Genomic DNA, 27,527 nt, shown 5'->3' on the forward strand with positions numbered 1-27,527 from the left:
TTTCTTCAAACTGCAGGAGACAGAGGACGTAGATTATATATTGTTTTCTTGGTTTTATAACTACATAGTTTTTTATTTACATTTGCCATGCTAACTTCAGTAGCAAGTAGCTAGCTAGCTACCAGAGTGCAGTTTTCTACACCAGAATAGCTAAAGTTAACAACAATGTAGTGGATTTATTGTTGAAGAACCCCTTTCATTGCCCACATCAGATTTAAGCTTCTGGGAAAAAGCCACATTGATCATGTAACGGACGACGGTCTGCATATTCAAACTGCGCAACACACCAAGAAGGTAAGAAGAAACAGGTTGACGCAGCACATTTTGTTGTGTCGTCCTCTGGTGGCTAGCTAGCTAGCTAAAATGGGCCCTTTCCTAAATTAGCCATGGATGGAGATAGGGATTTGGACTTGTGTGCTGGCCAATGATTATAACGGCAATTCTGATCCAACCATAAATTCATACATTGTGCCCCTGGCCTGAGAGGATAGAAGTTCAATATGTAGCTAGATGTAGTAGGCTAATGTTAACTAGCTGGCTCATCGTTGCCCATGAAAGGAAGTTAGGCTAGCGAGCAAGCATTTTAGCCAGGTAGCCTAGGACAACAAAAACTAAAAACGTGAAATGTATGAGAGTCATAATCAGTCAATTGAAATAAATAAATTAAGCCCTAATCTATGGATTTCACATGACACTGGGCAGGGGTGTAGCCATGGGTGGGCCTGGGAGGGCATAGGTCCACCCACATGGCAGCTAGGTCCACTCACTGGGGAGCCAGGCCCAGCCAATCAGAATGAGTTTCCCCCACAAAAATACTTTATTACAGATAGAAATACAGACAGAAAGCACCCTATCCCCCCGGATGTGGAGGTCCTGGGTTGGCGTGGTTACACATGGTCTGTGGTTGTGAGGTTGGTTGGACGTACTGCCAAATTCACTGAAATTATGTTGGAGGCAGCTTATGGTAGAAATATTCAATTTTCTGGCAACAGCTCTGGTCAACATTCCCGCAGTCAGCAAAACTTGAGACATCTGTGGCATTGTGTTGCGTGACAAAACTGCACATTTTAAAGTGGCCTTTTATAGCACCCAGCACAAGGTGCACCTGTGTAATGATCATGCTGTTTAATCAGCTTCTTGATATGCCACACAAAGGTGTGATGAAACAATTCAGTCCCATTCAAAATCCTATTTTCCCTAACCTCTAATCCTAACCTGTACCCTAACCTTAACCCTAATCCTAACCTTAACCTCAAAACCTAACCATAGCTCCTAACCCTAACACTAATTATAACTTAACCCTGAACCCCCTAGAAAAAGCATTTGACCTTGTGAGGACTAACAAAATGTCCTCGCAAGTATAGTTAAACACGTACACACACACACACACACACACACACACACACACACACACACACACACACACACACACACACACACGCGCGCGCGCGCACACGCACACTTATTCAAACTGTAGACGGGATTCATATCATGCATTAATACTCTGTATGTTAATTTCCAACTTAGTTCAAATGTAACGTGAATGCAAATTCATTGCCATGAATAGCATCCACTTAGGAATGGGCTGAAATCAGCTCAATGCAGCATGATGGATTTGCATAATTTCCCCTTGGCAGATGGGTTAATTTAGGGGACTGGTTTATAGGAACACAATCTCTTTCAAAAGCAGGAAAATGTGGGTAAAGGTTATTTTTGCAGCAGTGAAAGAGTCTCATGCCACGCCAGTGTATCCAGCATAGAATAATATCACTATTCATGAATTCAACCCCAGGCAGTAAAAATCCATCTAACCCAACTATCTCATGACCTGACCATCTTACTCTTATCAATAAGCTGGTTTGTCCCTCCCTCCCCTCCCTCCCCTCCCTCCCCTCCCTCCCTCCCCTCCCTCCCTCCCTCCCTCCCTCCCTTTCTCTGAGAAAAAACATTATGTATTTACAGTTCCAGTCAAAAGTTTGGACACCTACTCATTCCAGGGTTTTTAAATTAATTTGTACTATTTTCTACATAGTGAAGACATCAAAACTATGAAATAACACATGGAATCATGTAGTTGCCAAAGAAGTGTTAAACAAATCAAAATATATTTTATATTTGAGATTCTTCAAAGTAGCCACCCTTTGCCTTGATGACAGCTTTGCACACTCTTGGCATTCTCTCAACCAGCTTCCGTCACCTGGAATGCATTTCAATTAGGAGGTGTGCCTTGTTAAAAGTTAATTTGTGGAATTTCTTTCCTTCTTAATTCGTTTGAGCCAATCAGTTGTGTTGTGACAAGGTAGGGGTGGTATACAGAAGATAGCCCTATTCGGTAAAAGACCAAGTCCATATTATTGGCAAGAACAGCTCAAATAAGCAAAGACAAATGACAGTCCATCATTACTTTAAGACATGAAGGTCAGTCAATACGAAACATTTCAAGAACTTTGAAAGTTTCTTTAAGTGCAGTCGCAAAAACCATCAAGCGCTATGATGAAACTAGCTCTCATGAGGACCGCCATAGTAAAGGAAGACCCAGAGATACCTCTGCTGCAGAGGATAAGTCAATTAGAGTTAACTACACCTCAGATTGCAGCCCAAATAAATGCTTCACAGAGTTCAAGTAACAGACACATCTCAACATCAACTGTTCAGAAGAAACTGCGTGAATCAGGCCTTCATGGTCGAATTGCTTCAAAGAAACCACTACTAAAGGACACCAATGAGAAGAAGAGACTTGCTTGGGTCAAGAAACACGAGCAATGGACATTAAGCCGGTGGAAATCTGTCCTTTGGTATGATGAGTCCAAATTTGAGATTTTCGGTTCCAACTGCCTTGTCTTTGTGAGATGCAGAGTAGGTGAACGGACGATCTCCGCATGTGTGGTTCCCTCCGGGAAGCATGGAGGAGGTGTGATGGTGTGGGGGTGCTTTGCTAGTGACACTGTCAGTGATTTATTTAGAATTCCAGGCACACTTAACCAGCATGGCTGCCACAGCATTCTGTAGCAATACGCCATCCCATCTGGTTTGCGCTTAGTGGGACTATCATTTGTTTTTCACCAGGACAATGACCCAACACCTCCAGGCTGTGTAAGGGCTATTTGACAAAGAAGGAGAGTGATGGAGTGATGCATCAGATGACCTGGCCCGCAGAGTGAAGGAAAAGCAGACAACAAGTGCTCAGCATATGTGCAAACTCCTTCAAGAATGTTGGAAAAGCATACCAGGTGAAGCTGGTTGAGATAATTGCAAAGCTGTCATCAAGGCAAAGGGTGGCTACTTTGAAAAATCTAAAATCTAAAATACATTTTGATTTGTTTAACACTTTTGGTTACTACATGACTACAAGGCGATCTGTTTCACAATCCTCTCTACTCTACCGCTCTCCCCCCTCTCGCCTTCCCTCCTTTCTCCTCTCCCTTTCACTCTCTCTCTCTCTCTTATCCAGCTCCCCTGCGTATGCTCTCCCTGCCTCTCCCCTGGTGGGCTCTATGATTGGGTGACATCATCACCTGTTCACGCCCTTCCACACACACGCACGCACACACACACCGTCGCCCCGTTGGAAGCAAGGGGACAAAGCCACAGCAGCTCCCACACATGTACCCTGTGTTTGATCCATTGTTCTAGGGGAGCACAATGCCCCATAAATAAACACACACGTATATGTGCATACGCGTAAACACACACACATACACAGATGTGCACACACAACATGCATACTGACAGGCACACACACACATACGGTACACACACTCTCACACCAACTGGGCATTTCACTCATTTGTAAAACATCAGGGGCACAGAACTAGCCACAGCAGTTAGCTTCACACTATTATGTTTTACTGCAAATTAAACATGATCAGACAAGCGATTTTATATAATAATAGCTACTCAATATCCTTTTCACATTTCTAAACTGACTCTACTGGGAAATATAATAAAGCAGGAGTTGTACTGAAACTACATTTGCAGACTAATTCTAACAATAACAGACAAGCTGCATATTGTGTTACCGAGTCCCAAACTGACATCCTTTACTGTTCTACTACCTCCTGTGACCATCATACACTCTTAAAAAAAGGGTCCCAAAATGGTTCTTTGGCTGTCCCCATAGGAGAACCCTTTTTGGTTCCGGGTAAAACCCTTTTTTGGTTCCAGGTAGAACCATTTTGGGTTCCATGTAGAACCCTCTGTGTAAAGGGTTGTACATGTAACCCAAAAGGCTTCTACATGGAACCAAAAAGGGTTCTACACGGAACCAACCAACAAGGGTTCTTCAAAGGTTTCTCTTATGGGGACAGCCGAAGAACTCTTTAAGGTTCTAGGTAGCACCTTTTTTTCTAAGAGGGTAGCTGGTGCCATTTCTATTTTGATTACTCAACTCAGGAAATGTACTGAAATTCAATTAAGAAATCTAAATAACCTTTATAGACAATAACAGCACAATACCCATTTACGAGTTGGATTGTAGTAGATTTCCTGGATTGATTGTGTTGGGAGGGCATTAACCTATCGCAGCCCTGTTGTCCACCCCAAGGACCAATAGCCTATAATATCTACATTCCTGCACCAATCAAAAATAAACAGAAATAAAACATCAATGTTTGCTGAGTGACAGTGAGGTGAAAAAGCTGAATGCAACTGGTCTGTATTCACCCACCATTCAGCTTCCTGCCTCTCCCTCTCTCTCTCCCCCCTCTGTTTCTATTTCTACATTTGTTTCTCTCTGTCTCATCTCTGTTTCTCTTTCTCTCTCTTTCTATCCCCTACCCATTCTCTCCCTCTCATCTCTCTCTCCCTCTTTCTCTTTTTATATCACTACTCCATCGCTTTCTCACTCTATCTCTACCTCCCGCTCTCTCTCCCTCTTTCTCCCTCTTTCTCTCTCTCTGTCCAGTGTGTCTGCTGCCTGGACAGTTGAGCTCCATGGAAACTGCTAATGAGTCCAGTTTTTGGATCTTATCTCGCTCTGGCTGGCCCGGCTCTCTCTCTGCTTGCATTGGGCTAGCTGTATTAGCTGCCTCACCGATAACTATGGATATGTCCCAAAAGGCACCCTATTCCCTATAAAGTGCACTACTTTTCACCAGAGCGCTACTGTATGTGCCCTGGTCAGAATTAGTGCACTATATGTAGGGAATAGGTTGCCATTTGGGGCACAACCTATGTGGAGACCTGATCACTATCTATTGATCCTCAATCCATCCATGGGCCAACAGAGGAAATAGAAGAGTAACAGAATCCAATATGGAGATTGCACTTATAAACATTTTATTATATTTACTAGTGCCATTTTACTCTTGTTGTTTTCAAAAAGTGAGTCATAATTGAAGTGAGGGGTAATTGAAAATCGATTAAAGCTTGTTTTAGAGGCCACAAGTATTAGTAACTGAATAAAAGCAAAAAGCCATGCAACCAAAAACAACGCCAAATTCACTTTCCACAATACAAGAATGCAGCTAGCTGAAAGTAAATCAGGGCAAGACAATGCACTGCATACTTAGCAGGGGAAGTGTGTTTTTTTCTTGCCCCAAAACAGGATGTCTTTCAAAGCCAAAGTTTTTAGTTTTTTTTTTCAGAGGGATTCTTCTTCTTTTGCTGTCTGAGCATAGGGCCTCCTCTGTCCAGCCATGTGCTTTCAGGACCCTTGAACACACACACACACACACACACACACACACACACACACACACACACACACACACACACACACACACACACACACACACACACACACACACACACACACACACACACACACACACACACACACACACACACACACACACACACATCCTTTACTGATGTCCAGCGCAGGAGATCAATTCTACCAGCCCCAGCCAAGTCCTTCTAGATCCCTGCTGTGCTCATTCCATAGAGAGGCCCCTCTACTCCTCTAGACCTTAGGAGTTGGTGCCCAGTTCCTTGCACAACCACTGCCAAGCTTTACTGGCACGGTTAACTACCCCCCTAAAAACTGATTTGTCAATGCAGCACTCATAAATAAACATTATATTAAAAGGAAAGGGTGTAGGAAACCATCATACTCAAGCCACCATACCACTCCTTGGAAATTGTGGGAAGGTACAATTTTGGTTTCTCATTGGATCTGGGAACGAAACCATCATTTTCCTGTCCGGTAAAATGGAATGTTTTTTAAACGTTCTGGGAACGGAAGTGAACATTTTGCCTGTTCTAGGAACTTTTTAGGTTGCAGGGAGGTTCTGAGAATGTTTTACTATGGTTCCCTGAAAGTTTTCCTGGGAGTTTTTATTAACGTTCTGAGAACTGACATTTTATGTTATTTGAAGGTAATTAAAATGGCAAAATAACGTTCTGAAAACATTCTCTAAATGCTGTAAATGTTTTGAATGAAATGTAAAGGTTATTTGGAGTTTTTTTTATAACTTCCTGTCACGACTTCTGCCGAAGTCGGGTTCCTCTCCTTGTTCGGGCGGTGTTCGGCAGTCGACGTCACCGGTCTTCTAGCCATCGCCGATCCATTTTTCATTTTCCATTTGTTTTGTTTTCCCACACACCTGGTTTTCATTCCCTCATTACGTGTTGTGTATTTAACCCTCTGTTCCCCCCATGTCTTTGTGTGGTATTGTTTGTTTGTAAGTGCTTGTGCACATGTCGACTGGTGCGCGTCGGGTTTTGTACCCGAGTTGTTATTTTCTTGATGCCGCTGGTTTTGGAATTAAACTGCTCCGGCTATTACCTAGTTCTGCTCTCCTGCGGCTGACTTCCCTGCCACCGGTTACGCACCCCTTACACTTCCTTAAAACTTTTACTGAATGTTTTAATAACACTGCTAGCTTAGTTTAACTGTTAACACCAAGCACAGATTGGACACATGGAAATGAATTTACTTAAGACATTAATCATGCAAACACATGTATTTTTTATTGTGGCACAGCGTCAGTGGTCTTCTGTTCTCTATCCATGGAAGAAGTAGTCCACTGGGCCACCAGGATGGGGCTAGCATGCTATGTTTTTTTTTAAACTCATACAAAGCTGTTTATTTTAGACTATTCAAACAGACCCCAATTTATTTTATTTGTTTCGCATTGTTGGTTGTAGGTGCGCTTGACTCAGCAGCCCTAGCAAAGTGTTCCAATGTTGAACCACTTAATGTGTCTGAAGGTAGAACTCTGCCTACCCGGCAGGCCCAGAGTGCAAATCAAGTGCACCTACAGTATATGCCTACCGCTGGCGAATCAGATAGCTCAGATCACCGTGTCGACGCAGTTTCCCCGAGCCATAGACTGAAAAAAGAATCCTCGAACGCACAGCAAAGTTGGTGCTGTGAGATTTCAAAACGTGTAAAACCATGACTAGAGAGAGAATCAACGAATGCAGCAAAGAGCTGCTGTTTTTATAAGTAAGTTCATGTTTAAGTTGTTATTCAGCGCCGTCAACACTTTTATAAGCCATAAAATGCGCGTTCTCTCTACATCCACTCACACTACAACCAGCACTGCAGCTGCGATGAATGAGTATAGCAAAGTGTGCTGATAAGTGTTCACTTTCGCTGGTCATAGGAGTAGCAGGATGAATTGGTGCATGGGGCAGAAATAATGCAGTGCGACTTCAGTTTCGCCATCAGCTGGAAGACTGTGTCCCCTTTTCTCAGCGGAGGGAGGGAGGGAGAGCGGAGGGACGGTGAGTCGGGTGAGAGGCAGCCTCACCGCTGCTCCCTCCCCTCAGACTGACCATCAGATGCATGCATCAGCCCCCCCCCAAAAAAATGCTCACTCAGCAATGCCTCACAATTAATACAACAAATGATCTATTACCAGCGTAATCATATACCTATTTTTTTATATATATAATTTCTAAATGGTCTGAGAATAACAACACTGGCAGGGCAATTCAAGCATAGCCAATATGCAGTGATAATGTATTGGGCCTATAGCCTACTGCACAAGCCTCATCGCTACATAACAGTTTTTAATTGGTTAATGTTGCATAGGCTTATGTTTTTTAAGTTGTGGTAGATCTCGGCTTGCATTTTGACTCAGAAAGTAATCTTGACTCAGAAAAGATTGGTGACCACTGAGATAGAGGATAGAGAGAGTTTTGTTGACAATGAGAATGGAATGTATTTGTTTTTAAATAACATTCTTAGAACTTTCTTTGAACGTTACTAATGTTTTCTTTGTAGGAAACGTTATGCTGAAGTACTGAAATTTGCACAGAAGAACGTTGTTTCTTAACATTCTCTGAACTATTTGAGAACATTCCCAATGTCAAACCAGCTGAAGAACGTTCATAGAACATTACCAAAAATCTAATTAAATGTAACCATGTTTGAACTTTTAGGAAACGTTCCGTTAAAGTAATGAAATACCAAGAAAATATTTTTTTTTTGTCAAGTTCCTTAAATGTGCTCAGAATATTCCAAAACTATCCTGCAACATTCCCAGATAGTTGTGGGAAGGTTGTATGCAAAACAACCAAAGGACAACCACACTCTCACCAACCTTTAAGAAACATATGGTTCTCAGAACATTATGTGCTAGCTAGGTGGATCTTGAGCTCAATTAAAAACACCAACTACATACAAAATGTCTGAGATGAAAGTGAAATAAGAGATAGCGATTCGGACGGCTAAGACATTTTCCAAATTCTCTGAGGGGTTGCCGTGACAACGTTGGCACTACTGCACTCTTCAAAGTAAAAAATATTTGTACTTTCCAACACTCCTGCACCCAATCCTGTTGTACTGTGAAACCAAAATAACTGTACCCAAGAGCTGGATGCTCAGTGTCCCATCCACCCCTCAGTGTTCCCCCAGTGTCCCATCCACCCCTCAGTGTTCCCCCAGTGTCCCATCCACCCCTCGGTGTTCCCCCAGTGTCCCATCCAACCCTCAGTGTTCCCCCAGTGTCCCATCCACCCCTCGGTGTTCCCCCAGTGTCCCATCCACCCCTCGGTGTTCCCCCAGTGTCCCATCCACCCCTCGGTGTTCCCCCAGTGTCCCATCAACCCCTCGGTGTTCCCCCAGTGTCCCATCCAACCCTCAGTGTTCCCCAGTGTCCCATCCACCCCTCAGTGTTCCCCCCAGTGTCCCATCCACCCCTCAGTGTTCCCCCAGTGTCCCATCCACCCCTCAGTGTTCCCCCAGTGTCCCATCCACCCCTCGGTGTTCCCCCAGTGTCCCATCCACCACTCGGTGTTCCCCCAGTGTCCCATCCACCCCTCGGTGTTCCCCCAGTGTCCCATCCACCCCTCGGTGTTCCCCCAGTGTCCCATCCACCCCTCGGTTTTCCCCAGTGTCCCATCCACCCCTCAGTGTTCCCCCAGTGTCCCATCCACCCCTCAGTGTTCCCCCAGTGTCCCATCCAACCCTCAGTGTTCCCCCAGTGTCCCATCTTGTCCCCCTTCTTACCTTGAGATGAGAGAGCTGTCTCCTGTCATCTTCCAGCTGCCTCTTCTTATTCTCAATCTCTGTCTGCCTCTTCCTCTTCTCCTGTTGAAGCATAGGAAAAACACAGTCAGTATGTGGGGAGAAGACATTCAATATAAACCAACAGTAAATAGTACGGATGGATTATGGAACCCTGAAGGTTCCTAAGTAAGTTGTAGCAAAGTGCTAGCAACAACATGATGGTGAGTTTGATTCCTGCATGGGCCAAATATACAGAGATAAGCTTTACCAGGCCATTACCCCCTACTAAGTACAGAGGAAACCATATACACTCTCCTCCTAAAGAGCTCTTAACTGCAACCATTACAGACTTTGGCATGTGCTATGTTATTGACTATTAAGCTTGGGGCCCTGGGTCTGAACCCCGCCCTGTGCAACTGGGTCCTGGACTTCCTGAAGGGCCGTCCCCTGGTGGTGAAGGTAGGAAACAACACCTCCACTTCGCTGATCCTCAACTCAGGGGCCCCACAAGAGTGCGTGCTCAGCCCCATCCTGTACTCCCTGTTCACCCATGACTGCGTGGCCATACACGCCTCCAACTCAATCCTCAAGTTTGCAGACGACACAACAGTAGTAGGCCTGATTACCAACAATGACGAGACAGCCTACAGGGAGGAGGGTGAGGGCCCTGGCGGAGTGGTGCCAGGAAAATAACCTCTCCCTCAACAAAACAAAACAAAGGAGCTGATCGTGGACTTTAGGAAACAGCAGAGGGAGCACGCCCCTATCCACACCGACGGGACCGCAGCGGAGAAAGTGAAAAGCTTCAAGTTCCCTCGGTGTCCACATCACTGACAGTGATGAGCCCCTCCTTCAGGCTGGATATGAGTTGTACGAAAGGACATTCTGGGCTGAACTTCGTATTGTGCTAATAAACTGTCTAATCTAAATCAACATGTGCTCTATGTTGAGAATAGAGAAGGTTTTATAGAAATGGTTGATTCAAGGTGATAGGAACACACGGCGTGACTTTAACTGTCCTCTCTTGTGCCCTAACACGACTTGTACTTCATATTCAACCTCCCAAAAATGGATGCGCGCACACACGCACGTGAACACACGCATGCAAACACACACACAGACACACACGGACGCACGCGTACACAGACACAATGGGCCGTGCATTTGTCATTGTGACAGGGTATTATGTTTAAAAGGTCTGGCCATACTGGGCATGACTTCCTCTCTGCCCTGCCTCTCAGAGACGCCAGCTCCACAGAAATACAATACACAACCCTGCCAACTAGAGTCCAATCCGAGAGAATCCACTCGCCCCTAAACCCAGGCCTTTGTCGGGGCATAGTGGTAGGGGCTAGGGGTTGATTTGGGATTGTTCTCTTTCTATGCTGTTAAAAGCAATCACCCTAGTTGGCCGAAGAAAAAAGTTCACTTCACTATCTGTGGCCCTATGAGAAGACCTGCAGATCACACACACACACACACACACACACACACACACACACACACACACACACACACACACACACACACACACACACACACACACACACACACACACACACACACACTGTCGCCTGGCTCCAACATGGTACATGGGAGAGAGAGTATATCTGCCACATCAGCACAAGCTTCATCTGAAAGCAGTGGGCCGTGGTGAAGAGGAGAGAATGGTATGACCTGTCCCAACAATAGAAGGGGAAACCAAGGGCACAAGGAAGATGGCTGGCCCAGTGGCGCAGTTGGTTAAAGCACAAAGCTTACAACACAACAGCTGTGAGTTTGATTCCCACGTGGGAAGAATAACTGTATTAAGTTGCCTTAGACTTTATCATTATTATGGAAGGGAGTGGTGGGAAATGTATTGGAAGTGAGTGTTATTAGCATTGACACTTGTGATATTTACAGTGCCCATTTAAACTGTGCAGTCTGCAGCACTGGCCCTGGCTAAGTCTTTCTGTAAGTTTTGCTCATGCAGCATTATTGAAAAGGGACAGAATGAAATTGAAAGACTGAGAGGAGAGACAAATTGAGAGAGGGAGATGAAGAAATAAAGAGGTACGGCAGAGAAAAGAAATGAGGCAAAATCTTTAAAGATCGATTGATGTGTGTGTGTGTGTGTGTGTGTGTGTGTGTGTGTGTGTGTGTGTGTGTGTGTGCAGATCGATTGGTGCATTAGAGGCTGCATTACCCCTCTCTGTGGCTTACTAAAACTAAAAACAAAATGGAGGGAAGTTTGAGTGTATGTGTGATAGGGTTGTGTGTGTGAAAGGGTGTGTGTGATAGGGTATGTGTGTGTGTCTGTGTGTGTGTGTGTGTGTGTGTGTGTGTGTGTGTGTGTGTGTGTGTGTGTGTGTGTGTGTGTGTGTGTGTGTGTGTGTGTGTGTGTGTGTGTGTGTGTGTGTGTGTGTGTGTATGCAATAAAGATATAGAAAGAGAGGAAGGAGAGAGAGAGTAGAGAGAGGGGAGAGAGAGAGTAGAGAGAGGGGAGAGAGAGAGAGTCGAGAGAGGGGAGAGAGAGAGAGTAGAGAGAGGGGAGAGAGTTGGGGGTGTCTTCGGAGGAAGACGCTGAAAGCCATGGGCTTAGGGATCAAAAGGTTTTATTTCTCCTTCCCAGTCGGTTGGCATTAATGATTAAAGCCACTAAAGAGGATACGCTCGTGGAACGCTTCGAGACGGAAATGAAAGTGGAGCAAGAAATCTCCCGTCAAATCCATCAAACCAAAACCAGTCCATCTACTACCGTATATAAACATATTAATTGCAATCGTTTCGCTGCGCGGTAATGTCGGAGTGCGCTGTGTACATTATACTGTATAGTAAGTGTTTTGGCCATGAAAGTGTAACGGTTGTGAGCCACATATGGCAGGAGGATCTCATCACTTACCGCTATAGCCTGGAGTCTCTCCTGCTGTGACAGCCCCTCAGACATCCTGCCAGAGAGAGAGAGAAAGGGTGGGGGTGAGAGAGGTAGGGAGCGGGGAAGAAAGGGAGGGAGGGGCGGAGAGAGAGAGCTAGTTAACTTGTTTAACAAGAAACCCACAAGACAATTGGCCGTGAAGACATCATTCTAAGAAATAGCCAGGCCTTCCAGGTTTGTGGTTTTGGATACCATGGGTCTCTTTGCATTTAAAACATAATGAGATGTATGGGAAAGGCCAGGTTGCATTCCTTCCACCGCTGGTTACCTTAATTACAAACTATTAACTTCATTTCACAAACAGGCATGAACAAACATCGCCCACCCTCTCCTTCTATCGCCGTCGAATTCAAACAAACAAGAGGTAACCCAATGTTGCAAAAGCATTCATTGAAAAGAATACCGGGCAGTAAGACCTAATACATCGAAAGAAGAAGGACATGATGATACACACACACACAGAGAGAGAGAGAGAGAAAGAGAGAGAAGAGAGAGAGAAGGATAGGGAGGAGGTATTTGGGATATATTATTTTTTTCACTGCATGTGACAAATAAAATGTGAAACTTGAAACGTGCACACACACACACAGAGAGAGAAAGAGAGAGAGAGAAATCTGGATTTCATCCTCCAGTCTCATTGACAGTCGTAATATCTAATTCCTGCCTGTCAAGCGTTTTACTAGAGAGGAAACATATGTATGCGTCTATGCTTTCATACCTGAGGAATTCAGAGCATGTGCAGATCAGCTTTCCGACACACATTCTTTCCTGGATAAACTCCTAGTCATACTGTATATGCAATACTGTATGTGTATGGTTAATTGCTGGACTATAGCTGAATTATGTCCGTTCAATTAGTTCACATCACTGACCCCCCCCCCCCAAATAAAAAACAAATACTGTAGCAAAGAAAGTAACACCTCGTGCATAGGACTCAATAGGTGGAATGAAGCCCCCAAAAAATTACGACCACACAAATAGCTGATTCATTGGCAACAGTACGACTTACCACAACCCACACAAGTTCTTTGACTTCAGAAAAACAGAAAATATATGACCAACACCTTAAAGAAAGTATTGACTTATAAAATAGATACCATGGATAATTCTGTAGAACGTCCACCTCACACTTTCACATTTTGATATCTTTGTCAGGAAATAAGGATGCACATGAACAGTCACCAATCACCACACGAGGTAATTCCATTCATCTTACGAAACAGGAAGAAAGAAATTGGAAGGGTCATTGAACAAAGAAAATATTGATGTCGGGCGATAATATGCTGTAGGCCTATTGTTGACAATGTTTCTCAAGCGCATGCCTGGCTAATCGATTCCAGATATTCAGGCCACAAAAATGTGCGGCCACATATTCACACAGTCAAACACAATAAAACACATTAGCACACGGTGAATGTCATATGGTCCCACTTTAGATGAAGTGCCCAAAAAACCTACGTACAGTATTTACCTGGTACTGTAGCTTCATATGTAGATAGGTATAGTGTAATTACAGTGTAAGTAGGCTACAACTGTTGTCCAGTTTGCAGTTTGTGTTATTAGACACATTTGAATCATTATACGCATTATATTTGTAACTAAACTCAAATTAATTGTGGCCAAGTCTACCCTTACATCAGAACAATAGTTAAAGATTGCCAAACCATACAGTGTTTATATCACACCAGGGCCATTTCATCAGAGCTAGTCAGGATTGGTCCTCTCTCTGGCCAGTTTGAGTTCGGCCCTGGATTCATTTGGCTCCTCCAGGTTCCAGAGGATTGATCTGCCATGCCTACTGTGCAGCAGCCCTTGTCTCTACGCTCCAATTCTCATCTCTGATAGGTCAGTGTAAGAATGCCAGAAGGACAGCCTCTCCTTGACCTTTCAACCCCAGAGAAAGTATAACAAAAGGATAATCTAGCCTCAAGCAGCAATGGCCAGTAGCTTAGTAGTAGCTTAGTAGAATAGGCAAGGACCAAGTTGAGTGAGTGCACTACTCAAGAGCCCTCATCTAATAGAACGATCTACAACCGTAGCAATGCATTGTCACTCTGGGTTTCGTGTGCTAGCCAAGATGTCCGACACCGTAATGACATAATTAGATAAGTAACAGTAAGACAAGTTGAGCGTGAAATAGAGTGAGAGACAAGCTGAGGCTCAAGCTGGCTCAATATCATCTTTTTTCACAATAGTTTTTTTTTTGAGGGGGAGGGTGAAAATGTAGGAATTCTTTCCTGGAGGAGACTGCAGGGGAACAGTGTCGAGAGAGAGAGAGCATCCAGCGAGAACACAGGATGCAAGGCTGCCAATGTTTCCCCTCACTTTCTCCACAGGCAGGTTGCAAAATCCCCCCGAAAAACTGCTAGACTTCCAATACCAAAATATGACATCAAGACATAATTTGTTATGAAGTCACGGTAGGGGAAACCTCAAGCTGCACACAGTGTCTCTCTCTCTCTCCAACAGGGACAGTGACTCTTCATGTTCATTACAATGCCTCACACGGCGTAATGACTGACCGCACGCCTCCTGGAAGGTCACAAGACAGACAGCCCGTCTGAGAAGCCTCAGAGCTCTGTATCAGAGCATGCTCTGATAGGAGAAGAGAGGGAGAGGAGAGGTATGCATCCCACCCAGACACCACCACCACTACAAGCACCCCTAGCACCATTCCATCCCAAACTGGGAGTGTGCTGGTCGGGAACGGCCCCCCTCTGATAGCCCCGTTTGAAAGATGAGACACACGGCATGCCATGAGGGAACGCAGGAATGCCTGGCCTGCGCTACAGCCCTACCCCGCCGGCCCCGACAACCCCTGCCACCCCAACATGTGTTTCCCATCCCCTAGGACTCCCCCCCCCCATATAACACACACCACCTGTAAAAATATCATGCGGTTTTTCGGGGCTCCTACGTGAAATATATTTGGCTGCTTGGCTTACAGTGGAGAATGGTGTGAGAAGCTGAGGGGGTAAGCAGAGAAAATGGAGAGCGGGTGGTTATAATTCACAACTAGGGCCTCAAGGTGAAACAGCAGAACTCAGCCTAGGACCATGTCTACCAGACATTTTCATTCGCGTAGATACTATGTCTCGGGGGCAGAATGCTATTAGCGTAGCTCCTCTTAAATGCTACGCCAGGCTAATGCTATGTGTGGCTGTGACTGCTGGGTCCGAGTATGCAGAATTCAGCAGAGCTGCATCATGTATGGGCTATTGTCTGGGGGAAATGCCTGCTTGCTGCTGTGTGCCCAGTCAGCAGCTTTGGGCTGACAGGTCGGAGAGAGAGGGACAGGACAGGACAAAGCCATGTGCTGGCCACCATCGCTGCTGACTTATCTGAATGCTACCTATAGCACCCTCTAGGACACTGCATAAACGATGCTAGCATACACAGCGACACATGCTTTATGCCTCAGCCCCAGCTAGGCCAAATCAAAGTCTGTATAAGTAAAGGCTATCCACCAATAAGTAAATGCTATCTAAATGGCGCCGGAGCAGAAGGCAGACGTGTTATGTGCCCCCAACCGAATGTTTTTTTGTTCATAACTTATTTTTTTACTAATTTTGTACATGATGTTGCCGCTAAAGTTTCTTATGACTGAAAATAACTTCTAGACATCAGGACTGCAATTACTTACCACGGACTAGCAGAATTATTTTTTTTCTTTCATGACTCTGACGAGCCCGAGGCAGAGGATATACGGCTCCCTAGGGAACAGGCCCCGAGCCCCGTGATCCGTGTGAAGATGAGGCGGAGAAAGGGAGGCCGGAGAGCGGGCTGTGTGCTGAGAATTCGAAGGCAATCTAATAAACCCCCACTTCCCTCAATGTGCAATCTTTGGACAATTAAAAATCGACGAGTTATGAAAAGATTAAACTACCAATGGGACATTAAAAACTGTAACATCTTATGCTTATGGCTGAACGACGACAACATCAACATAAAGCTGGCTGGTTATACGATGTACCGGCAGGATAGAACAGCGGGACAGGAAAGGACATTTTTGTATTTTTTGTAAACAACAGCTGGTGCACGATATCTAAGGAAGTCTCAAGCTATTGCTCACCTGAGGTAAAGTTTCTCATGATAAGCTGTAGACCACACTACCTACCGAGAGAGTTTTCATCTGTATTCTTTGTAGCTGTTTACATAACGCCACAGTCAGAGGCTGGCACTAAGTTAGCATTGAATGAGCTGTATTCTGCAATAAGCAAACAAGAAAACGCTCACCCAGAGGCAGCGCTCCTAGTAGCCGGGGACTTTAATACAGCGAAACTTAAATCAGTTTTACCAAATTTCTATCAGCATGTTAAATGTGCAACCAGATGGAAAATAACTCTGGACCACCTATACTCCACACACAGAGACTCATACAAAGCTCTCCCTCGCCCTCCATTTGGCAAATCTGACCATAATTCCATCCTCCTGATTCCTGCTTACAAGCAAAAATTAAAGTAGGAAACACCAGTTACTAGATCAATAAAAAAGTGGTCAGATGAAGCAGATGCTAAGCTACAGGACTGCTTTGCTAGCACAAACTGGAATATGTTCCAGGATTCCTCCAATGGCACTGAGGAGTACACCACATCTGTCATTGGCTTCATCAATAAGTGCATCGATGATGTCATTCCCACAGTGGCCGTACGTACATACCCCAACCAGAAGCCATGGATTACAGGCAGCATCCGCTTTCAAGGAGCGGGACTCTAACCCAGAGGCTTATAAGAAATCCCACTATGCCCTCTGACGAACCATCAAACAGGCAAAGCATCAATACAGGACTAAGATCGAGTTGTACTACACCGGCTCCGACGCTCGTCGGATGTGGCAGGGCTTGCAAACCATTACAGACCACAAAGGGAAGCACAGCCGAGAGCTGCCCAGTGACACGAGCCTACCAGACGAGCTAAACTTCTTCCATGCTCACTTTGAGCAAAATAACACTGAAACACGCATGAGAGCACCAGCTGTACCCAGAAGACTGTGTGATCACGCTCTCCACAGCCAATGTGAGAAAGACCTTTAGACAGGTCAACATTCACAAGGCTGCAGGGCCAGATGGATTACCAGGACATGTACTGCGAGCATGCGCTGACCAAGTAGCAAGTGTCTTCACTAACATTTTCAACGTCTCCCTGTCCGAGTCTGTAATACCAACATGTTTTAAGCAGACCACCATAGTGCCTGTGCCCAATAACACTAAGGTAACCTGCCTAAATGACTATCGACCCGTAGCACTCATGTCTGTATCCATGAAGTGCTTTGAAAGGCTGGTCATGACTCACATCAACACCATCATCTCAGAAACCCTAGATCCACTCCAATTTGCACACTGCCCCAACAGATCCACAGATGATGCAGTCTCTATTGCACTCCACATTACCCTTTCCCACCTGGACAAAAGGAACACCTATGTGAGAATGCTATTCATTGACTACAGCTCAGCGTTCAACATCATAGTGCCCTCAAGGCTCATCAATAAGCTAAGGGCCCGCGGACTAAACACCTCCCTCTGCAACTGGATCCTGGACTTCCTGACTAGCCTCCACCAGGTGGTAAGGGTAGGTAACAATACATCCGCCACGCTGATCCGCAACACAGGGGCCCCTCAGGGGTGCGTGCTCAGTCCCCTCCTGTACTCCCTGTTCACTCATGACTGCACGGCCAGGTACCACTCCAACACCATCATTAAATTTGCTGATGACACCGACAACAATGAGACAGCCTATAGGGAGGAGGTCAGAGACCTGGTCGTGTGGTGCCAGGACAACAACCTCTCCCTCAACGTGATCAAGACAAAGGAGATGATTGTGGACTACAGGAAAAAGAGGACCGAGCACGCCCCCATTCTCATCGACGGGGCTGCAGTGGAGCAGGTTGAGAGCTTCAAGTTCCTTGGTGTCCACATCACCAACAAACTAACATGGTCCAAACACACCAAGACAGTCGTGAAGTGGGCACGACAAAACCTGTTCCCCCTCAGGAGACTGAAAATATTTGGCATGGGTCCTCAGATCCTCAAAAGGTTCTACAGCTGCACCATCGAGAGCATCCTGACTGGTTGCATCACTGTCTGATATGGCAACTGCTCGGTCTCTGACCGCAAGGCACTACAGATGGTAGTGCGAACGGCCCAATACATCACTGGGGCCAAGCTTCCTGCCATCCAGGACCTCTATACCAGGCGGTGTCAGAGGAAGGCCCTAAAATTGTCAAAGACTCCAGCCATCCTAGTCATAGACTGTTCTCTCTGCTACCGCACGGCAAGCAGTACCGGAGTGCCAAGTCCTGGTCCAAGAGGCTTCTAAACAGCTTCTACCCCCAAGCCATAAGACTCCTGACCATCTAGTCAAATGGCTACCCCCAGACTATTTGCATTGCCCCCCCCCCCCCAACTCTACCTACATGTATATTCTACCTCAAACAACCGGTACCCGTGTACATTGACTCTGTACCGGCACCCCCCTGTATATTGTTATTTTTACTTGTTAATTTTATCTCTTATTCTTCTCTCAAACTGCACTGTTGGTTAGGGGCTCGTAAGTAAGCATTTCACTATAAGGTATTCGGCGCATGTGACTAATGAAATTTGATTTGATATCCACCAATAAGTAAAGGCTATTCTCCAATAAGTAAAGGCTATCTACCAATAAGTAAAGGCTATTTACCAATAAGTAAAGGCTATCCACCAATAAGTAAAGGCTATTCACCAATAAGTAAAGGCTATTCACCAACAAGTAAAGGCTATCTACCAATAAGTAAAGGCTATCTACCAATAAGTAAAGGCTATCTACCAATAAGTATAAGCTATCCACCAATCTGTACAGGCTATGCTGAGGTTTGATGGAGGCTGTTTGAGTGGCAAAATCAGGAGATGAACTAATCAATCTGTGCAGAAACATTCAGAGGGTTACTAGTGGGTCAAAGAGCAGAGGTGAGTCTATTCTGCAAATTAACAATCTAGCCAGGATTTTGTTTTGTTTTTTCAGCTGCAGTACTGAGTCAGTGCATGCTTTGAATGTTCGGAATTCTCCAAAATGAAGATCATATGTCTTGGAGCATTCACAAGCTAATTCTCTCACTGTCACGTGTGCATTTTAATGAAGCACAAACAACGGCAGGGGGGTTTGGTCAGGCCTCAAAGAAGAGATTGTTCCCCTTCCACAGAAACTGCTTCGTTTTCATGAAAAATGTCCCCTTATAAATATTTCATAAATGCGTAAATTGTTACGTTGCACAATATTAGCCCTTGAAACTTTTTGTCATTAGCGATAGGATGATAAATGTATCAATATGGGGCCAGACAAAATGCATGTGGTCAATCTCTGTGGGAATGTTAAGACTTCCAGCATCAACACATTTGGCTCTAATGCCTGGGGGTATTGCAGACTACTGGCCCCCTTAACTCATGAATACTGACCATAAACTGGTACATCATGCCCTTTTTATTATACATTTTTATTTCATTTAAAGGTTTATCATTTTTTTTGTTGAACATTTCATTGGAAGTGAATCTGAGGTGTGTTGTGACCTGGTGGTCAGAGAGGACTCTGAGGGTTTGAACAGTGAGCTGGGTGATCAAATGGGTCTAGCCCAACACACAGCTCTGGTATAAGATAGGTGGTGTGTGTTTCTGTGTGTGTGTGTGTGTGTGTGTGTGTGTGTGTGTGTGTGTGTGTGTGTGTGTGTGTGTGTGTGTGTGTGTGTGTGTGTGTGTGTGTGTGTGTGTGTGTGTGTGTGTGAGTAATGTACATGTTTTACACACAGATCTCATATTACTGTGTTGATTCATTTTTGTATTTTTTATTTGTATTTTTTAATATTGATGTCACAAATGTATCATTTGTACAGTGCTTTATAAAAAATATATATATTTGTTACATTTGACTGTGTAAAACCTAGCAGTAGTACTTCGTCGGGGCATGGACTCTACAAGGTGTCAAAAGCGTTTCACAGGGATGCTGGCCCATGTTGACTCCCATGCTTCCCACATCTGTGTCAAGTTGTCTGCATGACCTTTGGGTGGTGGACTATCGATATATACAAGAAACTGTTGAGGGTGAAAAACCCAGCAGCGTTGCAGTTCTTGACACACTCAAACCGGTGCGCCTTGCACCGACTACCATACCCCGTTCAAAGGCACTTAAATATTTGTCTTGCCCATTCACCCTCTGAATGGCACACATACACAATCCATGTCTCATTTGTCTCAGGGATTAAAAATCCTTCTTTAAATCTGTCTCCTCCACTTCATCTACACTGACTGAAGTGGATTTAACAGGTAACGTCAATAAGGGATCATAGCTTTCCCCTGGATTCACCTGGTCAGTCTGTCATAGAAAGAGCAGGTGTTCCTAATGTTTTGTTCACTCAGTGTATATTCCATGGGTATTTTCAAACTACTCTGATTACACATATTGTGAAATTCTATGTGGTATTAGATCTTAGTTTTACTTCAGTTGGAGGTGCGGTAGTGTTGCCTGTGTGTTGTTGTATCATTATTGTTTATGCTTAGGCCAATGCTATCATCCCCCATGCCATCTCCTCTCTGGCCCCTGGAAGTTTGGCAATCCAGGATGCATTGCACATCGCGGAATTCTACTCCTTGGGAAAACTGCAGGCTTTTCAAGGATTCCAATTTCTCTCGGAATCAGTGATGCCATACTAAGTAGGATATACTCGAGTCTAGTCTTGGTGAGGGCAAGGACAATGACACAGTTCTGAGTGTCGGGAAATTAAAAAAAGTATTTGAAATATGTCAGGTCAGCTTGATTAGATTAGGCAGGTAAAAACTTCAAAGGAAATGGGGAAATTAGTGAGCGCAGGTGCCGTGTCACTTCAAATACTGAGAGATGTGTTCCGCATTGCTGATGTAGTCAGGGGATTTGGAGTGAGCTTGGTGCTTATTCTGAGTGCGTCATAATAACAATTCGGAAACCAACGCATAAACCAAACAGTTTCCTCGACAAGATATTTAGCAAAATATGACAGAAAGATGAAGTAACTGTTAGAGTAAATGTAGAATCAGTGCAGAGGAACCCAGGCTCACTAGCAACGTTTTAATACACAGTGATCTAGCCATGAAGCCTGCTACTATTTTCCACTTTTATCTGAATTCAGAGATGGAATAACTATAATTACTTTTCCTCTTGACATTTCCTTTGTCGCTTTTGGATTGAGCCCATTTCACACTGATCACCATTCCTCTGACACAATATATCTTTACTTATATATAAAAAAAAACAGCTCATTGAGAATATGGAATCTGAGACATCTATTCTGTATTCCCAAAGAAATGACATCAGACACACAAATGAACTGCAGCAGATGTTCTTCCTTTCAGGCGGAGAGAATGTCTAGATGGGCCAGCTTATTTTACTCTCCTCCTGTTACCACTGATACAGATGTAGGATCTTAATTTGAGGCTGTTTGCTACAGCAGGAAAACAATCCTGCAGCAACAGGTCATTTTTATTATTATGTGGATTATAATTAATGGACATTTTTGTAGGGATTGAAAGAAAATAAAACGTAAGGGAAACTCAAGCCTTTTTAAACCTCAAATACACTACATGTTTTACATTTCCTGCATAAGATCCTACACCTGTAGGTAATGTCATGCTCTTCACTTCTAGGCCATACACTCCTAGAAAAAAGGGTTCCAAAAGGCTTCTTTGTGGAGGGATAGGGTTCTACCAAGAACCATTTTCATCTAAGAACAAGGGTTCTTTATAAGACAAATGGTTCTACCTAGAACCTTAAATGTCCAAATAACCTTTTTTGGAAGAAAGGGTTATTTGATGATTCTTTGGAAGGTAAGAAGGATTCTTTGGAAGGCAAGAAGGATTCTTTGTAACTCTTCTGAATCTGAATAAGCTTTTTATTGTACTTTTTCTTGTGACTAAGCATTAGTGTTTACCTCATTGTTCAAACTTTAACATCAGGAGTTTGAGTAATCAGATAAGTTTAAAAAGATAGGTGTGAGAATGTTTTAAACTGTAGCTACATGTACAGTTGAAGTCAGAAGTTTACATACACCTTAGCCAAATACATTTAAACTCAGTTTTTCACAATTCCTGACATTTAATCCTAGTAAAAATTCCCTGTCTTATGTCAGTTAGGATCACCACTTTATTTTAAGAATGTGAAATGTCAGAATAATAGTAGAGAGATTTATTTCAGCTTTTATTTCTTTCATCACATTCCCAGTGGGTCAGACGTTTACAGACACTCAATTAGTATTTGGTAACATTGCCTTAAAATTGTTTAACTTAGGTCAAATGGTTCGTGTAGCCTTCCACAAGCTTCCCACATAAGTTGGGTGAATTTTGGCCCATTCCTTCTGACAGAGCTGGTGTAACTGAGTCAGGTTTGTAGGCCTCCATGCTCGCACACACTTTTTCAGTTCTGCCCACAAATGTTCTATGGGATTGAGGTCAGGGCTTTGTGATGGCCACTCCAATACCTTGACTTTGTTGTCCTTAAACCATTTTGCCACAACTTTGGAAGTATGCTTCGGGTCATTGTCCATTTGGAAGACCCATTTGCGACCAAGCTTTAACTTCCTGACTGATGTCTTGAGATGTTGCTTCAATATATCCACATAATTTTCCTTCCTCATGATGCCATCTCTTTTGTGAAGTGCACCAGTCCCTCCTGCAGCAAAGCACCCCCACAACATGATGCTGCCACCCCCGTAATTCATGGTTGGGATGGTGTTCTTCAGCTTGCAAGCCTCCCCCTTTTTCCTCCAAACATAACGATGGTCATTATGGCCAAACAGTTCTATTTTTGTTTCATCAGACCAGAGGACATTTCTCCAAAAAGTACGATCTTTGTCCCCATTTGGAATTGCAAACCGTAGTCTGGATTTTTTATGGCGGTTTTGGAGCAGTGGCTTCTTCCTTGCTGAGCGGCCTTTCAGGTTATGTCGACATAGGACTTGTTTTACTGTGGATATAGATACTTTTGTACCTGTTTCCTCCAGCATCTTCACAAGGTCCTTTGCTGTTGTTCTGGGATTGATTTGCACTTTTCGCACTAAAGTACGTTCATCTCTAGGAGACAGAAGGCATCTCCTTCCTGAGCGGTATGACGGCTGCGTGGTCTTCATGGTGTTTATACTTGCATACTATTGTTTGTACAGATGAATGTGGTACCTTCAGGCGTTTGGAAATTGCTCCCATGGTCTATAATTTTTTTTCTGAGGTCTTGGCTGATTTCTTTTGATTTTTCCATGATGTCAAGCAAAGAGGCACTGAGTTTGAAGGTAGGCCTTGAAATACATCCACAGGTACACCTCCAAATGACTCAAATTATTAACCTATCAGAAGCTTCTAATGCCATGACATAATTTTCTAGAATTTCCCAAGCTGTTTAAAGGCAGTCAACTTCTGACCCACTGGAATTGTGATACAGTGAAATAAGTGAAATAATCTGTCTGTAAACAATTGTTGGAAAAATTACTTGTGTCATGCACAAAGTAGATGTCCTAACCGACTTGTCAAAACTATAGTTTGTTAACAATACATTTGTGGAGTGGTTGAAAAACGAGTTTTAATGGCTCCAACCTAAGTGTATGTAAACTTCCGACTTCAACTGTATATGGGAATATTTGGTATCTGGTATTCCATTAATAATTGTACTTATACAGCACTGACATAGTTGATATCTTTGCCATGATTTCCATCTTTCAAATTAGTATTTTCTGTGATTTTATTGAGCAGAGGGTAGGAGAAGAGAAGGGAGTATGAGTGAACCAGCAGTGTATTGTATAGTACACAGCAAATTAGCCAGTTTTACCGAGTGTTGATTTTCGGTGCAACATTTTTAATGTTGATTCAGAAATAAAATGAACACTAAGTGGTATAAAATAACCCCAGTGTTGGTGGTAATAACCAGAGTTGAGTGTGATTGTGACATTTTTACTCTGTAAGGAGAAAAACACTCCAAACCACGCTCAGGGGTGTGCCGAGTATTCGAACAAAACAAGTATCGTAACGCATATGGGCAATTGTCGTGATACGATTATGATCCCAGTATTTTTGGTTATTATCCCTGATCTGAAAAATTCTAATTTTCTGGTGCCAGTGTGCATCTTTCAATCAAGTGTGAGGTGCTACATGGTCTAAATAACTCAACTGGCTAGTCTGCCTGTCTGTATAGAGAAGGGCGGGCTGTACGTTGATCCTGCTCCTCAGATTGGTTTACAGGCCACTCGCTTAGCTTCATAATTTCACCTGATCACTTCTCCTCGCATGGTTCGGTCGAATCATTTAGATTGCTGCTGTCGCTTGTTAGCCTGCTACTAAGACCACATAGCACCTTGCACTTGATATAAAGATGCCCGCTGGCAACCCCCCAAAAATGTTTACACTACAAGACCATAGTGCTTGCCTATGAAACAGCAAGAGGAACTGAATTGCCACTCCCTACCTTCAGGCTATGCTCAAACCCTACAACCCAACCTGAACACTCTGTTCTGCAACTTCTGGTCTCTTGGCCGTCCCACCCCTATGGGAGATTAGCTCCTGCTTAGCACAGTCAAAATTATTCTCTGTCCTGGCACCATGAAAACATCAGAAACCCTATCTCAAAAATAAGAAATCTCAGCTCCCACCTCCCCTTATTGTTGAAAAATGTAATTATTACGACTGTGATATGTGGTTGACCCACCTAGCTATCTTAAGATGAATGCACTAACTGTAAGTCGCTCTGGATAAGAGTGTCTGCTAAATGACTAAAATGTAAATGACAAAATCAAATGGCGAGGACATTTGCTAGTACTGTAGCAAGCTATCAATGTGCATGATATCTAACATGCAGAGCGAGGGTAGGGGAAAAAACCATGAAACTCCGATGCGCATTCTGACTGAGTGACAGAAAACTCGTCTCTGCCCGCTGCAAGTTGAGCACACGCAGACACAAACCCCTCCTCGCACTGCTCCTAATCTGCAGCTTTTTTGTCTAAAAACACACAGGGAGATAGGTATTTTAGCCTTCCCTGTAGCTCAGTTGGTAGAGCATGGTGTTTGCAACGCCAGGGTTGTGGGTTCGATTTCCACGGGGGGCCAGCACAGAAAACAAAAAATGAATGAAATGTATGCATTCACTACTGTAAGTCGCTCTGGATAAGAGCGTCTGCTAAATGACTTAAATGTAAATGTAAATGTATTTTTCCAACATCTATGAAGGCATATTAAAACCTATCAGTATCATCCGATCCAACTATCAACTGTCAATTTACGGATACGATTAGTAATACGAGTACAGCCAGATCGGCACACCCATCACTATCCTGATAAAAATATTTTTCAATATCTGTGTTTTTGCATGTACATCGATTGGTTGATTCATCTTATGCTACACAAAGATAAATAGCAAACCTTTTTCAAAACTAATCCAATCTGTTAGATTTATTGCACCCATTACTGAGATGGTTGTTCCAATTTAGATGATCCTCATTCATCACTACCCTGGCATGCATTCTGATGGCAGTTTTCTGGTGATTAAAAGTTCCAATGGTTAGATATCCTCACTCTGGCTGGATTCCAATAGGAATTACACATCAGTGAGCATAATGTGACTTGCAGGCCTGATGTGGCCTGTAAACCAAGAGTTTCGTATCACCAATGTGTTATGTTATAACTAGGCCCTCAAAGAAAGGCCTGAGGATATACACTATATATACAAAAGTATGTGGACACCCCAGACCCGTTGCTGACAGGTGTATAAAATCGACTACACAGCCATAGAATCGCTATAGAGAAACAGTGGAAGTCGAATGACCTTACTGAAGAGCTCAGAGACTTTCAATGTGGCACCATCATAGGAGACAACCTTTCCAACAAGTCAGTTTGACAAATATATGCCCTGCTAGAGCTGCCCCGGTCAACTGTAAGTGCTGTTATTGTGAAGTGGAAACGTTTAGGAGCAACAACGGCTCAGCCGCAAAGTGGTAGGCCAAACAAGCTCACAGAACGGGACCACTGAGTGCTGAAGCGCGTAGCGTGTAAAAATCATCTGTCCTCGGTTGCAACACTCACTACCGAGTTACAAACTGCCTCTGGAAGCAACCTCAGCATAATAACTATTATTCGGGAGCTTCATGAAATGGGTTTCCATGGCCGAGCAGCTGCACATAAGCCTAAGATCACCATGTGCAATGCCAAGCGTCGGCTGGAGTGGCGTAAAGCTCGCCACCATTGGACTCTGGAGCACTGGAAACGAGTTCTCTGGAGTGATGAATCACGCTTCACCATCTGGCAGTCTGATGGACGAATCTGGGTTTGGCGGATCCCAGGAGAACCATTCATAGAAGGTTCTAGGAAGAACCTTTAGAGCAGCGAACTGTTGGGTCGCAGGTGTCTGAGTAAAAAAATTACGAAGAAATACTCCAGTCTGAACTTAAACGACTTAAACCAGGTAGAAAATGTGTAGAAATGATAATGAACGTAAATATTTGTATAATTTCATCTCAGAAAAAAATATAGAGCTATTAGCAGGGCTATTTTGGTTGATTTTGTCGTCTCAAAACAGTGAGGTATTAATATTCTTCGTCAAGAAAATGGGCAAAATGTTCTTATTCACAATGAAAGTTGTGTTGTTCCCTTGTCATATAATTGCTACATTTAATATGAATACAGCATTAACAATTGTTTTCAAGATTGTATTTCGCAGATCATTTTTTGTGGTATATTCGGTCGCGACTGAGACAACCTGGTTCAATTTGGGTCCCGAGCCAAAACCAGTTGAGAAGCACTGCTTTAGAGGACAAAAGGGTTCTTGGTAGAACTTTTCAGAGTGTTTTAGGCAGAACCCTTCATAGAAGATCTAGGTAGAACAAACTGAAGAAGCCTATATGGTTGTACTTAGCACATTTTTTCTGAGTGAACACTTCATTGGTCAGACGTTCTGTTGTCAAAGCAGGGCTGAGTATGTCTTACCGATGATGTCAAGCCCAAAAAGCAAAACAAAACATGTAGATGACAAAGAACAGCTCTGAGGCTTCATGTTCGACACCACTGTCCCTCGCAATGACAGGAATGATTCTGCAGTGTCGGCAAAGGGCAGCTCTAAAGAGCCTGATTCGTCCAGAGTGCTAGTCTGCAGTGTAATGCAATCGAGGCCACCGGGCATCCTGTCCCTCATCACATGGAGTGTGGGACACAGACACAGTGACAGACTGGGTGGGGTCACATCATGC

The 27,527-nt window shown here is 43.9% G+C and overlaps 1 protein-coding gene across 3 annotated transcripts in view; it reads right to left on the reverse strand.

The window, feature by feature from the left end:
• The window catches only part of palm1a (paralemmin 1a), a 65,891-nt gene that overhangs the window by 21,315 nt on the left and 17,049 nt on the right, over positions 1-27,527 (reverse strand). For all 3 annotated transcript variants that reach the window (XM_014216050.3, XM_014216051.3, XM_082956747.1), the window contains exons 2-3: positions 12,285-12,330; positions 9,401-9,481 (exon numbers count right to left, since the gene is read on the reverse strand). In XM_014216050.3, coding sequence (XP_014071525.1) covers positions 9,401-9,481; positions 12,285-12,330 — 127 coding nt within the window. The remainder of the gene's footprint in view (positions 1-9,400; positions 9,482-12,284; positions 12,331-27,527) is intronic.

The sequence above is a fragment of the Salmo salar genome, chromosome 10 (genome assembly GCF_965601325.2).
Source record: "Salmo salar chromosome 10, fSalSal1, whole genome shotgun sequence".
NCBI lineage: Eukaryota > Metazoa > Chordata > Actinopteri > Salmoniformes > Salmonidae > Salmo > Salmo salar.